Raw genomic sequence first — 18,226 nt, 5'->3', positions numbered from 1 at the left:
GTCATGAGGTGGCTGGCTGTGGAACCCCAGGGGGCCCTGGGGCTAGTGCTGTCTCAGGGGTCAGCAGAGTCAGGGTCCAGGAGACCCCAGGTAGGGCTGGTGCCTGCCCACTAGTGGGTGAAGCCTGGTCCTGGGGCTAGTGCTGGTCTACTAGACTAACCACTCCTTTTAAATATTCAGTTCCCACCTGTGGTCTTACATTGCTAAGCCTTCCTGAAGTTCTCTAACAGTGATCAATTCTGGCATTCTCTTTTTTATTTTTGGGTTTATCTGATGGAGGAGGAAGAGGCAAAAAATCTTTATCATCTTGAAACCAATGTCAGTTATCTGTCTTTACTAATAGACTGTGATATACATGAGGACAGGGGATTACCTTGGTTTCTCTGGATGAGCAAAATGCGGGGCATATCTTAAATGCTCATTAAATATTTATTGAATGACTAATACTTTGTGTAACTATTTTGCATTCGCCACATTCCCATTCATAAAGCCTCTATTAGGGCAGGTGGCATTATCCTCAGTTTTCAAAGAATATGACTATTTTTAAACTTCTTAGTATCTGTGACCAAATTAGTTGCTTTTCCAAAGGGCTGCATTACCATGAACAATCATATGAAACCCAGGGCACAGGGTTTCCTTACTCTTAACCTATTATTTACCCCCAACCTCCCTGTCCTTCCCTCCAACAAGAAGTCAGTCAGTAAGAGACTCCCAGGCACTAAGATGGTATTTTGATTTGTCTCCCTGGTCACATTTTCTCCCCACATATATACGGAAACCTGATTTTACAAATCTGAAAGTTCCTCTACAAGATATTTTTCTTTGTAAGCCACTCTTGGAGCTGGCCAAAGTGACAAAACAGAGTTATGAGGGTGAGGAAATGAGACAGATGCTGTGGGTTTAGTGCTGTATCTTAGACTTCCTCCTCAGATCCCAAATGCTAGAAACAATCCATGACTATTTTCTTATATAAAGCTACTTATTAAGCAGAACTCCAGAGCATTAATGGTATCAGAATTCATTCACTTTTATAAAACCAAAAATGTTTAAAGGTAACATGTCTCCTCACATCAGGGGAGAGATGGGTATTTAGGGGGGTGACAATGAGTAGAGTGCAATTGGCAGACTGTCCTCCCAAGAGGTGCAGGTCTCATTGAGAGAGATCAGGACATATCCAGCCTGAAAATAGCTGCTTGTGCACTGCTGCCTTCCCTTCTTTTCCCCCTTTTCTTGGCAGAGTGCTAGTAATGTCATTTATAGCCAGGTTTATTTTTACTTTATAAAATCAAATGTGTATTTTAAATGATACATTAAATGAGATGGAGTTAATTGATATTTATAGGACATTCCATCCAAAAACAACAGAATACACATTTTTCTCAAGTGCTCATGGAACATTCTCCAGGATAGATCATATCTTGGGTCACAAATCAAGCCTTGGTAAATTTAAGAAAATTGAAATTGTATCAAGTATCTTTTCCGACCACAACGCTATGAGACTCGATATCAATCACAGGAGAAGATCTGTAAAAAATACAAACACATGGAGGCTAAACAATACACTACTTAATAACGAAGTGATCACTGAAGAAATCAAAGGGGAAATCAAAAAATACCTAGAAACAAATGACAATGGAGACACGACGACTCAAAATCTATGGGATGCAGCAAAAGCAGTTCTAAGAGGGAAGTTTATAGCAATACAATCTTACCTTAAGAAACAGGAAACATCTCGAATAAACAACCTAACCTTGCACCTAAAGCAATTAGAGAAAGAAGAACAAAAAAACCCCAAAGTTAGCAGGAGGAAAGAAATCATAAAAATCAGATCAGAAATAAATGAAAAAGAAAAAAAAAAAAAAAAGAAATACCTTTCTCAAGCTGAGAAATCAGTTTAAATCTTATCTGATAGGTGTTTAAGGAATATCCATGTGCTCAGCTATTTTTTAAAAATAAATTTATTATTTTTGGCTATGTTGGGTCTTTGTTGCTGCGCGCAGGTTTTCTCTAGTTGCGGCGAGCAGGGGCTAATCTTCGTTGTGGTGCGTGGGCTTCTCATTGTGGTGGCTTCTCTTGTTGTGGAGCACGGGCTCTAGGCTCATGGGCTTCAGAAGCTGTGGCTCGCGGGCTCTACAGCACAGGCTCAGTAGTTGTGGCGCATAGGCTCAGTTGCTCCGTGGCATGTGGGATCGTCCTGGACCAGGGCTCGAACCCGTGTCCCCTGCATTGGCAGGCAGATTCTTAACCACTGCGCCACCAGGGAAGTCCCCTGTGCTTCAGCTATTATGAAAACAACGGAGAGTAGATGGAAAGGTGAAGATTATTCAGCAGCAAGATTCTACTAGTATAAAATACAGCTCTGGAAGGGCAGCATTCTTGATGGCAGGGAACGTGCTGCTTCTGAGACTAGTGAGGGCATGTCCTGTGACAATTGGCAGGGCTGAATACAGACTCTCCAGCCCTCACAGGACTACCTCCTCTAAGAATTCTTTATAACTGCTCTTCTGTTCACATTGTAATGTTTTTCCCCAATGTTCTGGCCTTCTTCACAGACACTATTAGAAAATTGAAGTTCATGTAGAATTAGTATTACATGGCTCAGCATTTGCCTTTTTTCCACTGTTGACTGGGACCTCTGTGGGAGTGAAGAGGGGAGCTAGAGTTGTAAGTAGTTTTTGTTAATACTTCACACCTAGGGAAACACGTTGGTGGGAAGTGGTCAGAATGAGAGAAAATGATGTTTTAACCTTAAGGGAATGTTTAATCAGATTATTTCTTTAGTGTTACTCAGAAAATGAACTTTTTTTTTTCTGGTCTGGGTGAAATTATTAATTATTAATAATTAATAGAAATTATTAATAGCTGTTCTAAAAGGGAGGGGAAATAATTATGAAAGTATACTGAAGCTTCTTATAAAATATTTTTTGGTAAAATAGGTCCATGTTTCAGCACCCTCACTGGTGACAGTTACTGAAACAGCAGATGCATCTCATTAAAAGGCAGTTAGGCTACAGACTCTGAGGACAGAGTTAGAAGGGAGGCATTTCCCTGCACAAAAGGGAACCAGAGATATGCTAAGTGCTTAAAACTAGTTTTGAGCTTGTTTTGGGCACTAGTATTGAATAACCATTTGCTAGTTTGGCTATGTCCAATTATAAAGAGGTTAAGAATGATTATTCTGTTGAGAATATTGTGTCTAGCTACATTGATGAGAAAGATAATATAAGTGGAAGTCCTGATAACACAGAACTTAGAAAAGGGAAAGTAATAGATAAGTTCATCAATGGCCACCCATGCAAGGGTAAGAAAATCCTAATTCTAAGGACTAGCTCTAGACTCCCAAACAAAAAAAGATCCACAGAAGTGCCGATTTATGATGTCTCCACAGGGCTTAGGAGAAATAATGTGCAGCCATGATTTATATCTCTTTGATTACATATTTACCATATAATTTTCAGAAAACAAATCCCAATATTTGGAAGTACTGAATTCGGCAGTACCTAGACCTACTTCTGGTGCATAACCAGATGAGCTTTCTATCTTAAAGTTAATTTTTTTCTATTGAAAATATTGGCATTAACTTTTTTTAAAATATAAATATTTATTTTTGGCTGCGTTGGGTCTTTGTTGCTGTGTGCAGGCTTTCTCTAGTTGCTGTGTGTGGGCTTCTCATTGTGGTGGCTTCTCTTGTTGCGGAGCACAGGCTCTAGGTGCGTGGGCTTCAGTAGTTGTGGCACGCAGGTTTAGTTGCTCCATAGCATGTGGGATCTTCCTGGACGAGGGCTCGAACCTGTGTCTCCTGCTTTGGCAGGCAGATTCTTAACTACTGTGCCACCAGGGAAGTCCTGGCATTAAGTTTTAAAAAAGTACTAAGAAAATTTTTGCTTTCCCGTTGTAAAGTCTTGGCTTCAAAATTAAGTATTATCTAAATGAATATGAACATGGATGAGAGCTAAACGTTTCCTAGACTACTTGCTCCCGTTTAAAAAAAAATCTTAAAGTTTTGGTTAGGGAATTGCAACATCAATTAGTATATAACGAGTTAAATTTACCTCATTAAAATTCAGAGAGGGTAGGGAGGATGTAACTAATGTAGGCTTATAAAACAGAAGATCATTCTATTTACAGCAAGATAAAACCACACTGCTGTATTTTGTAGTTTATTCAGTTTTAATATGGTTTCCATTATTAACTTTTAAAACAATGATTTCCAGTTTAGAAAACAATGCACTGACCACATAATTCCTTTTTTATTTTATACAGTTATACAAATATTCTAAATACACATTTTGCGTTCCAGATGATGGCAAATAAGATTAACTGTACAGTACATAAGGAAAGAAAATATTTTAAGCATATTTAGAAGCAATAGAAATGTCTATACAAAACAAGCAAAAATGGAATAAAATTTTTTATTTTTAAAGTATTGCAACAGGCCCACAGGTTTGTAACAAAAAGTCTTTGCACAGTTCCTCACAATGCCCCATTAATAGCTAAAGCAAGACAGCGGTTTTAGAAAATAATGTTTCAAAATGCTACACATGGTACTATTGTTTACACAGTTTGATCAAAATAACAACTCTACTCTGAGTCAAGCAAAACCTAGAGGAAATATACCAAACAACTTGAAAATCATTTGTATAAAATTCATTGCACATTATTTTACTTAGTTTGAAAAGTAAAAAAGTGTATTTACAAAATATTTCGCAGTCAAAATTATGAAGTGAATGGATATACCACGTCTTGATACAGACAGGTCAAGGAAAACACGAATGTTTTTTTAAAGAGGTTTTCAGTGCTCCTTCCACAGGGAAGTAAACATGATCTACTCAAATGGATTTACAAGATGTTATGCATACCGTAGCAAATTCGACACCTGCATTATAAAACAATGTTGAAAAGGCAAAAGGATGAGGGGTTTGTACACTGTAAGAAGTGAGCTATTCAGAGATCAACAAGTACAATTTTTAACTCAGCATAAAAGTCTTCATAGTCTTCAGATAATAGACAGACAATGAACATACTTGACTCGATGGAAGTTGAAAAAGCACCATGCACAACAGTTTAGTGGTAAACACTGAAAAAAATAGCACCTGGAATTCTGTGATATTGACAATTTAAAACTGGTCTAGTAATTGCCGGAGATATGGTGCCTTGGATAATTCTCTATTTACTCGGGAGAGTTTGTAAAGTACTGGGCAGTTCAGAGAAACACACGGGATATGTCGATCAAGGCAACCTGTACAGTTCTTGCATATCTGAAAGTACAAGAGGAGTACATCAAATGATAGGAAAGTTTCTATCTAGATGTATAAACAACAAACTTTTATAATCCCTCCTTTATGACCCACCACAGATTACAGGCAGACATATGGCACATATTACAGAAAGTTTCATTAATTTTCATTTCTTTGAAGCATAGCCAACCCTAAGTTGACACATTTCTAAAGGATATTATTTCACAAACCACAGAGCACAAAATTCCCTAAGGATTCATTTCATCCCAAAGATCAACTTTCATTTATGGTAGAATCCTATTATATTAACATACACATAATAGGCTACCCAATTACCATTCAAAGACTGTCTCGTAAATGTGCTTATGTACACTATTCTTTCAAGTTACTCATATTAAACATTTTGTATGCCAATCATAAAAATGTTACCCACTTTCTTATTTCAGAAGAGAAAATGCCAGTATGGGAAAAAAAAATCAAAGCATGTGAATTTGAAAGTAGTAGTGCAGACCAGTAGTTTCAACCCTGGCTTACATACATGAGCCTAAAAATAGACTAATGCCTCAGCCCCATCCCAGACCAATGAATCAGGATCTCTGGGCATAAGAGCCTAAGAATCTGTACATTTTAGGGTTCTCAGGTGATTCTAATGTATAATGAGATCTGATCTAAAGGAAAATAATAAATCATAAGGCAATTTTTAAAGAGAAGCATTATAATGTCTTACCCAGTGATCAGATTTTAATATGTAAAGTCTGAAGTTATACATACAGTTTAAAAAATTGATAAAACATGAAAAACGTTAAAGGCTACTAGTGAGGGCCCCAAGGGTCAAGAAAATATATGCTGATTTTTTATATGAATAGTGTATCCAAGTGATTAAAAAAAGGGATAGCAAATAGCAGCTACCATACTAACCTTTTAAGAGAGAAATCAGATCTGCTCCACTTAATTCTCTGATCTGTATCTAACAGCTTCTGTTTTAGAGGTCTCACAGGGCAAACAATTTTTGTTCTTTGCGCCAGTATCTTCCAGTCAATTGAAAGGCCCATTTTTCTGAGCACGCTGGTTACTGTACCAGTATTATGATACTGCCACAAGCAAACTACTGAGAGCCCTGTGCTTCAGCATGCTCTCTTGAAGAGTAAGTGTGCTGCTGTTCTACTTTGAAGACTTTCACTAATTAGATCTCTGCCAAGAGACTCAAACCTACTCCCAAATATGGAATGTCTGCAGTGCAGCTCTATGTACTGCAGCTACGTTCAGGTGCCAGGACAAACTGATAAATATTTATGCACTTGCTGTGCTTGCCTGATAAATAAACCAGGATGGAATTAATTGCCTCACTAAATTTAACTCAATGTTTAGTTTCAAGATCCTTTACTGGTGATTTAAACCCCGAGCAGCTTACGTTTAAAACTTTAAACACCACAACCTGGAAACTTGCATTTTAGCAAACGTAAAACAAAAACTGCTTTAATATTTAATGATTCTTTTTGCTATCCTTTGGCTTACTTTCTTGTTTTTTAAAAAATTTTCAGTCAGATGCTTAAGTTCATTTTTTATTAAAAGTGTTTAAGTTGATGAATTTTTCTTTGAGATCTGCTATGGTTGTCTAGAATTTATATGTGTTGTTTGTTTAACAGGGAGTGTTAAAATTTCCAAGTAGAAGGATCATTTTGTTTTCTGAGTTTATAATTAACTTACTAGCTTTATAGAATTGTATTGATAAAATGCTTGTAATATTTCAACCTTCTGAAGTTTATTAAGGTTTTCTTTATAGACTAAAATATGTTCAATTATTTAACATTCCATAAACAGTTGAAAAGAAGGTGTAGTCTCTAATGTTGGATAAGGTCTATCTTATAATGTTGTGTAGATCTTTAATAATTGTACTGATTTCTGATCACTTGACTGGTCTTGGGCTGAGAGGTGTATCAAATCTATTACTAATGTTTCTGACAATTTCTCATTTTATCTCCTGTAATTTCTGCTTTATGAAAATTCCTACAGATGATTTAGTGCACAGGAGACACACATTTTAATCCTCTTAGGAAAAAAACAATCCTAAAGTTAAAATATCCCTTTAAAGATGATGAACCATCCTTATTTTAAACAGCATTACTTTTAAAACTGCATTTTTATAAGAAATAAGACCTAATATTGAAGGAAGGTTGTGGTTAAATTGATGGCACCAACTAGCATAGTGCATGTTGCTGGGGACAGAAGACAGTAAGGTCCAGGGAAGAGGCCACTCACAGCCTCTGACGTCAGTGGAGCTCTGGAGGTCCTGCCCATGTTTGCACCTTGTACTAGATGCCAACTAGGGAATTTTCTATGAGGGCTGGTTGCTGCCATTGGGGTAGTAACCTAAAAAAAACAGAAGCTGGGGTCACCCAGTGACTAGTGGTTGTACTAACCAGAACCACTAGTACAAAGTGGTACAAAAACTGGGACAGAGTGGCTGCAAATTGGTTGGCAATCACTCCAGTGACTTACTGCTGCTTTAACTGTGCATTCAGCAAGAAGCTGTTTCTTCATTTAATACATGTGTACGACCCACCATGGGCTGGACTCTGTGCTAGGCACAGCCAACTCAGCAAGGGAAGGGCAGGGCCTCTGCCCTCACTGGGCTCACTTTCTCTTCGGTGGGGAAGCTCGAGCTAGTGTTGAGAATGGACAGGATGGCGGGGGATCAGGGTAGGAGGCTGTTGCAGGAGTCTGGGGAGAGATAATGGTGGTTGGACTAGGATGGTAACATAAGGGAAGGAGAAAGTGAACGTACTTAACAACTATTTAGGAGAGGGAAAAGCCACTTTATCATTTCAGTAAGCTAGGCTTCTGTGATTGCATCAAAATAATCATACCTTGAGATCTTACTGTCCTTAATGAAATCTGTTTAATGCATTCTGGATGACTGGCTATACACTATACAACTTAAGAGTTTTCTGCCAGTGCAGAATAGCAGCTAGAATGGTGCAGAGGAAACAGTGTCTACTTTAAAGAGCCTAGTCTCTCAAGAGATGGTTTCTCTCCCTTTTCAACTGTGTGGCAGCTAGGTTGTCCTCCTAGGAGGTTGTGGATACTCTGACTTGGTTCAAAAGCCTTTTTACCTTGAGGGGCATGGTGTAGAACCTGGCCTTTACATAGGTGGTTGGATTACATTAGGCATATGAACAGACGAGCTGCCAGGAGTGGTCGTTTAGGAGAATTCACAATGGTAGAGCTAGATAGGACCTAGGAAAGAGCATCAACCCACATTCTGAGAAAACTGGGGCCAGAGGACATGGCCAGTACTATGAAGTCCAGACTGGAATCCTGATGTTCTTACTATCAGCTTGATTAATTTTCCACTATATCACACTGCCTTTCAATTATTTGGTTGGTTTTAAAACCCTCCAATAATAACCTTATATATTGCTCTTCTAAAGACAAAACAAACTCCACCTCAAAATTGTTATTCTCTCGCCTGAAAGCTAAAATTGCAACTTGAAACATGATGCTATAAGAAGATATAATCAGTCCTTTAAGAAATATACTACTTTAAAAAAATGTGCTATAATATTTTTTCATTTAGATTTAATTTTCTAACTTATTTCGATAGATTCCTATTGTTTATTTCTGCTGGAATTCCACATTTGAAAAATTATCTCTGCATTTCATGTCTGCATCCCATCTCGGCTGCTTATTACCAGTGGAACATGGGGCAAATTACTTAATCCCTCTGTGTCAGTTTACTCATCTGTAAGAGGGCCTAGAACAACCAGCCTCTGGCAGATAGGAAGATTAAATCATGTTAACTGTTAATTTTCTATCTTGACTCTCAGAATTGCAAACCTTCCAAGTTTACTAGCAATTCTCTAGGAAAACCAGATTTTTATGAGAATGGTAAGTAGATATGGTAGACAAAGCAATTAGTACTTTTCTTTCTTTTTTAGAAATACTATTATAAAAGAAATTGGGTGGCTGGACATTGTAGTTCTATGGTTCTAATAAACATAATACACTATTCTATAAAAACAAAAACTAAATTATAAAACAAATTTAGCCATTTTTAATAGTTTAGTTCAATTATGATATTTTTAGGAAGTTTATTAACTTAGAATCCTTATTCCACTTTCACACCAGAGTTTCACACCTTACACTACACCTCCCTCAAGAGTTGACTACATTTCCCTGAAGAATCAGATTGCTTGGGATTCTGGGTCTTTTGAACAAGGTTGTACCTTTACAAGTTGCTCCTGCTGACGTTCCAACTCTCGAATTTCTTGGTTAAGGATGACTGCAACATGCTGAGGTTGGCTGCGACAGTTACTACAGATGCCGTGCTGAGTCAGGTCATCACACACAGGGCAGTGTAAGGTAGTAAAGTATTGTGAGATAGTGCCTTTCCGCCCTTCAGGTTCACTTCGAGAGGAGCTGGTGGCTTTCTGGATCTATAAAAACAACAGTTCAGAAAAACATCAATTCAGAAATAAGTCTGAGCCAGCTTCATAGCAGAGTGGCTATTCTCATGCTAATTACAGGTTTACTAAGGCATTATTTCATTTGTTCAACAAATACTGAATAGCTACTATATGTCAGGCACTGTTCTAGACAATGGGGCTATAGAAAAGAACAAAGTCGTTCCTTTACACTTTAATATCATCAGATAATATTGTTTTGTTTTCGTTTTTTGGGAAAAAAATAGTCTCAAGAGGCACAAACTTCCAGTTATAAAATAAGTAAGTCATTGGGATATAATATACAGAATAGGAAATATAGTCACTAATATTATAATAAATTTAAATGGTAACAGATAACTAGACTTTATCATGGTGATCATCTCAATGTATATAAATGTCAAACCACTATGTCGTACACTTGAAACTAATACCAGATTGTATGTCAATTATACTTCAATAAAAAAGAAAAATAGTCTCCTGTCACTCGGTTTTTTTTTTTTTTTTTTTAATTTATTTATTTTTGGCTGCGTTGGGTCTTTGTTGCTGCGCACGGGCTTTCTCTAGTTGTGGTGAGCGGGGGCTACTCTTCGTTGCAGTGCGTGGGCTTCTTACTGCGGTGGCTTCTCTTGTTGTGGAGCACAGGCTCTAGGTGCTCAGGCTTCAGTAGTTGTGGTGCATGGGCTTGGTTGCTCCACAGCGTGTGGGATCTTCCCGGACCAGGGATCAAACCCATGTCCCGTGCACTGGCAGGCGGATTCTCAACCACTGCGCCACCAGGGAAATCCCTGTCACTCAGTTTTCTGGTTGAGATATGTAGATGTATGAGATCATATGGGGGCAGTGGAGATCACAGAGGACAGAGGAAGAAATCCAGGTTAAGAGTATATACTATTTAAGGCTGTGCAATTTGGGCCATGGCAGCAAGGTAAGTGGAAGGTTAAAAATAACTTGTTAGGCAGTAAAGTGCAAAATTCAAGTAAAAGTAAACCTGGAACATTTCAAATGAAATTAGATACATGTTCCCTAATCATTCCTCATTTGAAGTAATACTGGTTTCAGAGATGTCTTCTGATATTCTTTTTCACACTGAAATAACATCATCTTACAATCATACCCTTGGTGTACTCCCTTGCTGTCTTATAAGGCACTCTGCATAAAAGTTATTAGGTCAGCCTTTTATAAATGCCATTGTTTTAACATTCTTGCTGGTGATGAAATGAAAAATAGTAATAGCTTTGTGGCATAGAGCCAGGACACAGCATTACAGATGTTGGCCAGCACAGATTCTCTGAAGCACAGCTTCAACCTCAGTTTCCCAGCTTATTCTTTTCCTTGAGGCCTTAAGTGCTCACTGAGAAAGTAAAAATAATTTAATTATCAACTTTTATCAGTTTTCCTGCATACCCTCAGCCTTTCATAGTCTGAGCAAATGACAGCAGATCTAATTCTAAACATCAGATAACAACTGCTATTCTCCTAGAGTAATGTATCCCAGATTATTACAGAACCACAAATCGTTCCTTCAGGCTTCTAATGGGTAAACTAAGAAAAAAAGTTCAAGCAAAACTCCCTTTGGTAAGATTCCACATTGCATGTTTTACTTTAGTAACGTGCTATTTTAACATTATTTCCTTAGTCTGGTTTCTGCAGGAATATGTCTAGCTACTACATCCTATACATTTCTTAAACACCCATTTTGAAGGGATTTTTCTGCTCTCCTTTGTTCAATTTTTTTTTTTTTTTTTTGCGGTACGCGGGCCTCTCACTGTTGTGGCCTCTCCTGTTGCGGAGCACAGGCTTCGGACACGCAGGCTCAGCAGCCATAGCTCACGGGCCTAGCCGCTCCGCGGCATGTGGGATCTTCCCGGACCGGGGCACGAACCCGTGTCCCCTGCATCGGCAGGCGGACTCTCAACCACTGCACCACCAGGGAAGCCCCTCCTTTGTTTAATTTTTATTAGCTGCTTTGAGTTATTTTATAGTTAAGTCTTTACCACTGATGTAGTTTTGGATTTAATCTTCTATAATTTGGCCAGTCTGACAGAAGCTGGGAAGGTGTTTGTAGAAAACTAAACCAGAAAAATGTAGCACCTTTGTTGGTATAGGATAATAAAGCATTTGCTTTGCTCTGATAGCATGTCAATAAAATCTTTAGCTCTACTGAAAATTGTAAGTGAATTCTCTCTTTAGAGTCACAGCACAGGTACTATTTAGTAGGCTTACCCTTGGTAATTCATGATACCAGTTGAAGACATCAATACCAATAAGTGAGAAGATTCTTGCCAGGGGTGGAAGGATTTGCTTGGTGATATAGTAAGTGGCATTCAGTCTCAGAGTCGGGTCCTGCAGGACTTCCACTGGGCGCCTTACCAGCTGGATAAGTGGTACTCCAGGGGTCCCATAAATGATGACATATGGCACTCGTTCCCCAACTCGAGGCTCAGAGCGCCGATCATAAGTAAGCATTTTCCTATTTAAATCCAAATAAAATAGTCACTCAAAGACTGTCATGGAAGGCATCTTTCCAGAAAATTAAATGAGAATTAAACAATAATGAAACCATGAGAAATCAACAAGGGGAACCTTCAAGTAACTTTTTTGACAACTGTATACACTTCACTTAGTTGGCACCAAGTGGATATGCTGTGAGAGTTTAATAAAACTTACTTTGTAAATTACTGTTACATGGAGAACAATATGAGTTGGCAGATATCAACTACCTTAAATTGTTTTCTATCCCCTAAGACTAAGAATTAACTATTGTAAATCTAATAATGGAAGATAAAACTTAGCTGATTAGATGATCTGATTCTAGAATGATACCATCTCAGTGCTTTGGTAAATGAAAATTAAGGACTACCTAGTGATTCTGATATGGGAAAAACAATCAATTCCAGCTCTGTATCAGATTACAATTTCACTAAATTTAGTTTCTGCAGGGAAGGCCAGAAGAGGAGCTCTTTCTTCTTCTTTAGAACTTGCAACATATGGGGGTCACCCACTCACTTTAGTAAGGCTTCACGTGGGCAGGGGAATAGACAATTGTGTATCTGTCCCTGCAGACTGGGTGTCTATTAATCTACTCCAAACCATTCCAAATCCCAGGACTACACTTACTAGGTATTGGGGGTTGTGCTGTTGTGCACATCATTACCTTGTAAGTTCCAGGGCTGGCACACATGCGCCAGGTTTGTAAGAGGCACTTCCTCTGTATTCCTTTGCAAAGATAAAATCTTGTATGCTGGCCTTTCCTTCCAGAAGCTTCATACATTGTCGTTGAACATACTGTTTAATTAAACTTATATCTCTTGTTTCAAATAGCAGCTTCAGAGAACGCTCAAGTATCTTTAAAAAAAAATGGATATGCTCATAAGGATAAAATATCCCCCAATATATTTCATCATTGCTGTTATACTTTCAATTACGTTAATTACTGAAACTTGCTAATCTGTCTGAACAATCTGCTATTTACAATGACTAGATAATAAAAATTATTGAAACTGGAAAATATTTTGGAGACTTTATTTAACTTGTGATTTCTAAAAATAGAGTATTATGTAGTTTGAGGAAAATCATATCGGGATGACATGCAGATGAAACATTTGCTGTGTGTGATGAGCAACACGAAACATTTAAGTTGTCTTAAATAGCCAAGAACACTCCAGGCACAAAAAGCCAGACATCGTTTCATGTATTAACCCTATTATAGAAAGGGCTGGATTCAGGTGGACAGAGAGAAGTTTAAACATAACCAAGCAGTGAAATAAAGTTAAACATCACCAAGCAGTGAAATAAAGTCAGTCTTTTTGCCTTTTTATAGTGTCAGTAAATATATACTAACTGTGATAGAATTTTCTGTGCTGGAGTATCTCTACTAGAAAATGACTGACATGCAGTAGATTTATGCAGTGGAATGAATTTAAATTAGTTCCAGGTGAAAGCTCTGTATCTTATTCTGAGTACTGGAATCCATACATATTTATACAAGAAGTTGCTAACTTAGCCAAGGCACCATTCTTCCCTCAGAGGAAGAATGCACTGGATATCTTTTCCAGAAACTAGTATTAAAAAATATCTCAAATTTACATAATGTTATATGTGACATACTAGGTTGCTATCAATCTATTATGCTTTTAATGCTCTCGTAAAACTCAGTGTATAGAGTGCTATTCCATTTATACGATTTATTTTTGGTTTGTTATAGAAGGAATCTGGGCCTGAATAAAGAAAAAATAAATATGAGATACTGTGGTTGAGAAATTTAGGTAATTTATATTACCATTGTTCAGAAATCTCCCTAACTTGTATTTGGTAACCCAAGTAAACAGAATTTCAGTTAATCTAGGATGGATTACATTACTTATGAAATTTCTCTGTTCAGTTTCCCTTCTTTATCCTGCTCCATAGCTTTTGGGTGTTGCCATATATCATCTCTAGGTGATTAGACAGGAAATTTTTATCAAGTTCAAGTGTTGTTTTTTAGCAATTGTGATAAAAGGTAAGGTGTGGGAGAAGTCAGAAACTAAGGACTTAAATAAGTTGTTTTCATTAGAAATGAAGTTCTCAAAAAATCATACAGTTCCTCTTATAGTTATACATAGTCATATAGGCTATATAGTTCCTCCACCTAGATATGTGCTTAAGGATTTGTACCGGATTCTTTAGCCACTTATTTCTTTTTTAAAATTATTATTATTTTTTTTGGCTGCATTGGGTCTTCGTTGCTGCGCGTGGGCTTTTCTCTAGTTGCGCGAACGGGGGCTACTCATTGCAAGCTTCTCATTGCAGTGGCTTCTCTTGTTGCGGAGCATGGGCTCTAGGTGCATGGGCTAAAGCAGCTGCAGCATGCAGGCTTGGGAGTTGCGGCATGCGGGGTCCTAGAGCATGCAGGCTCAGTAGTTGTGGCACATGGGCTCTAGGGAGCATGGGCTTCAGTAGTTGTGGCATGTGGACTCAGTAGTTGTGGCTCTCAGGCTCTAGAACGCAGGCTCAGTAGTTGTGGCGCATGGGCTTAGTTGCTCTGCGGCACGTGGGATCTTCCCAGACCAGGGATTGAATCGTGTCCCCTGCATTGGCAGGCGGATTCTTAACCACTGTGCCAGCAGGGAAGTCCTAGCCACTTATTTCTTAAAGATGACAACAAGATAGATAAAACTTACCTTAGAAACAGCAGGGCAGGAGTCTCTTCTGACTGTTTCTATTCCTTTTGCATCAAATACTGGGTCCTTTTGATCCAATGTTTCATACATATAACCCACATACCTCTTTTTTGTTTGTAAGACACAGGGCAAATATACCTGTGACGAAATTAATAAAATATCTATCAATAACCATTTTTTTCCAACCATGAATATCTTATTTTTATATGCCTTTTTCTCTCTTTAACCAGATGTCAATTATAAAAAATTCTAAATGTGGCTTAGGGCCCAACGAATTCATAATACAAAATGAGACAACACTTGCAGGTAAAAACACACACAGTGAGTTGTTGTACTTCCTCACCACACACCCACTCCTTTACTTGCACTATCAATTTTGCTCCTTCCTCAGCTGATACTGCTCTCTCAAAGTCTTCAATCATATCTTTTCAAACAATTTAAAAAATGACTTTAAGTAACACCTATATATGGTACAAATTAAAAAGTTATAAGAGAATATACAATGAAAAGTCTACCTTCCCCTCCACAGAGGCATCCTGTTATTGATTTCCTATATATTCTTCCAGAAATATTCTATCTAAGTACATGTACTTATATACATAAGGGTAGCTTACCTTCCACATCACTCTGTACTTTGCTTATTTCATTTAATTACTTATCTTGGAGAGCATTCCATCCTGTACAAGAAAGCTCATTTTGTTTTGTGGCTACATAGCAGTCCACTTTATGAGGGTATAATAATTTTTGTAACCAGTTACCTACTATGGGTTATTTAGGATGTTTCCAATCTTTTGGAGTTACAAATAGTGTTCCAGTGAACAACCGTGCATGGATAAATCTGCAGGATAAATACCTTGAATTGGAATTCCTGGATGAATGGGTGTGTGTCCCCACCCCTTTTTATGTTACCACATTGGTCCTTTCCTCTGCCCCAAAGCTGTATCAGTAATCACACTAAATGTAAGTGGTGTAAAAAGTGTAAAAATGGTGTAGAAAGTGTAAAAATTGGTGTAAAAAATGTAACTTGTAAAAGGCAGAAATGATCAGATTAGATCCCATCAAAAAGATACAACAATATGCTTTCTACTAGAAATCCGCTTTAAATATAAGGACATAGAAAGGTTAGAAAAAAGATACACTTGTTAATACTAATCAAAACAAAGCTGTTGTGGCTATATTAATATCAGAAAAAGTAGATTTCCAGATAAGGAATATTATCAAAGATAAAAGTATCAATTTGTCAAGAAGATACATAACCATAAATGTATATGCACCTAATAAGAAAACTTCAAAATGCATGAAATAGAAACTGGCAGAACTAAAAGGAGGAAACAGGCAAATCTATGATTATACTTGGAGACTTTAGCACCTCTCTTCTAGAAATTGACAGAGAATCAGTAAGATTGTTGTTGGCTTCAACAACGCTATCAGTTAACCTAAGTGACATTATAGAACATTCCACCCAATAACCAGAATACACAGGGATTTTCAAGGTCATATGGGAACATTCACTAAGAGACCATGTGCTAGACCAAACAACGAACTGTAACAAGCTTAAAAGCATTGAAATTATATAGACTATGTTCTTTGACCACAATGGAATTAAAATTAATAACAAAAAGATGTCTGGAATATCCTTAAAAATTTGGAACTTAACACACTTCTAAATAACCTACAGGTCATTATCACTGAAGTAAATGAATAATAATAAAAGCACAAGATACCAAATTTGAAACTAAAGTAGTGTTTTGAGAGAAATTTGTTATTGTTAAACACTTATATTAAAATTTTTTGTTTAAAATCAATGATTCAAGTTTCTAAATTAAGACAGGAAAAGAGAAGTAAACTAAACCCAAAGTTAAGTGTAAGGAAGGAGATAATAAAGAGTGGAAATTAATGATACAGTTCTTCAGAAAGTTCTGTAAATGGATAAACCACTAGCTAGAATGATCAAGGGGGAAAAAAATGGAAAAACAAATTATCAAAAGTGAAAGGGATGTTACTAAAGATTTTACAGATATCAAAATCACAATAAGGAAGTATAAATAGTTCATGCCAATAAATTTGACAACTTAGGAGAAATGGACAAACTCCTTGACAATCACAAGTTTTAAAACTGACATGAGAAGAAAACCTGAATAATATATATTAAAGATATTTAATTTGTAATTGAAAATGCCTTCCCCGCCATAAAATTTCAGGACTAGATTGCTTCACTGATGAATTTTATCAATCATTTAAGAAAAAATTTTACACACTTTTTCTTTCAGAAATTAGAACAGGAAACACTTCCAACTCATTTTATGAGGTCAGATTTTTTTTTTCCTGTCCCCAAACCAGACAAAGACAATACAAGAAAAAAAAACCAAAAAAACTACAGACTGATATTCATGAACATATGCATCACGATTCTTAACAAATGTCTGTTTTCTTTGAGAAGTTTTGCAGTTTTTGCTTTAATGTTTAGGCCTGTGATCTATCTCAGGTAAATTTTCACGTCTGGTGTTATTTTCTAAGGACACCATGCTCTTCACTTTGCCAGATAGGTTGAGTGTCCACAGCATCACACACATACTTCTAGAATAGCGCTCATCATCGCTCTGTTTTCTAATTTTTCTTCCCTCTCTCCCTGCAATTAGAATGCTCACTCTTCAGGGCAGATACCGTATCCAAGTCCTCTCTGAATCTCTTCTAGCACAATTCTTGCTTCAGAGTAGGTGCATGATAAACACTTGGGAGTCATGTTTGATTCTCTTCTCCCTTTTTTATCTTTTCCACACCTGCTCTCCTAAATCAACCACTTTTAACTCCTGCCCATCCTTCTTTCCATTTTCTCTTGAATTGTTTATTTTCGCTAGTTTATCTCACTACTTCAGGATATACAGGTTGCAAAAGGCATCCTGTCTTGAGATTCTTCTCTTTCCAATCCATCTCCACACCACTGTGAGGCCAGTCCTCCCCAAAAAGCTCTGTCATGCTTTTGTTTGATAAACTTTCCTGAATAAAGTTTAAACACTTTAGCTTGGCATTCAAGACACTCTATAATCTGGTCTTAACTTTATTTTTCCAGACTTCTCTCCTGCTACTCTGTATTCCCATGTTGTGCGTTTCCCACTCCATATCCTTCTATATACCACTTTCTTCTGTGCAGAATGACTGCAGCACCGTGGCTGCCTATTGAAATTCTAACCATTTTCTGAGACAATGCAATGTATACCTCCTACATGGAGTCTCCCCATCCAGCCTAGGAGGACACAATACCTTTTCTTTGCACTCTTACAATGCTTAGGGAGACTGCTTCCTAAGTTTACAATGAAAGATCATTTACATACATTTCTAATCTTTCCTTTTAGATTATTGGCTCTTAGAGGGCAGGACTGTGTCT

General features: G+C 37.4%; 1 protein-coding gene across 3 annotated transcripts in view; it reads right to left on the bottom strand.

Moving 5' to 3' along the window:
* Positions 1 to 4,163: 4,163 nt before the first annotated feature.
* Positions 4,164 to 18,226, bottom strand: part of REV3L (REV3 like, DNA directed polymerase zeta catalytic subunit) — a 186,111-nt gene continuing 172,048 nt past the window's right edge. For 2 of the 3 annotated variants that reach the window (XM_033418641.2, XM_049695491.1), the window contains exons 28-32: positions 14,842 to 14,979; positions 12,837 to 13,027; positions 11,906 to 12,152; positions 9,464 to 9,673; positions 4,164 to 5,258 (exon numbers count right to left, since the gene is read on the bottom strand). In XM_033418641.2, the coding sequence (XP_033274532.2) occupies positions 5,118 to 5,258; positions 9,464 to 9,673; positions 11,906 to 12,152; positions 12,837 to 13,027; positions 14,842 to 14,979 (927 nt within the window). In that variant the 3' untranslated portion in view covers positions 4,164 to 5,117. Of the gene's footprint in view, positions 5,259 to 7,875; positions 7,959 to 9,463; positions 9,674 to 11,905; positions 12,153 to 12,836; positions 13,028 to 14,841; positions 14,980 to 18,226 lie in introns of all 3 variants that reach the window. The other variant, XM_049695490.1, reaches the window with a different exon arrangement.

The sequence above is a fragment of the Orcinus orca genome, chromosome 12, assembly GCF_937001465.1.
Source record: "Orcinus orca chromosome 12, mOrcOrc1.1, whole genome shotgun sequence".
Classification (NCBI taxonomy): domain Eukaryota; kingdom Metazoa; phylum Chordata; class Mammalia; order Artiodactyla; family Delphinidae; genus Orcinus; species Orcinus orca.
Note: the sequence above shows the minus strand (reverse complement) of the source record. Positions and strands in the feature narration are given on the sequence as shown.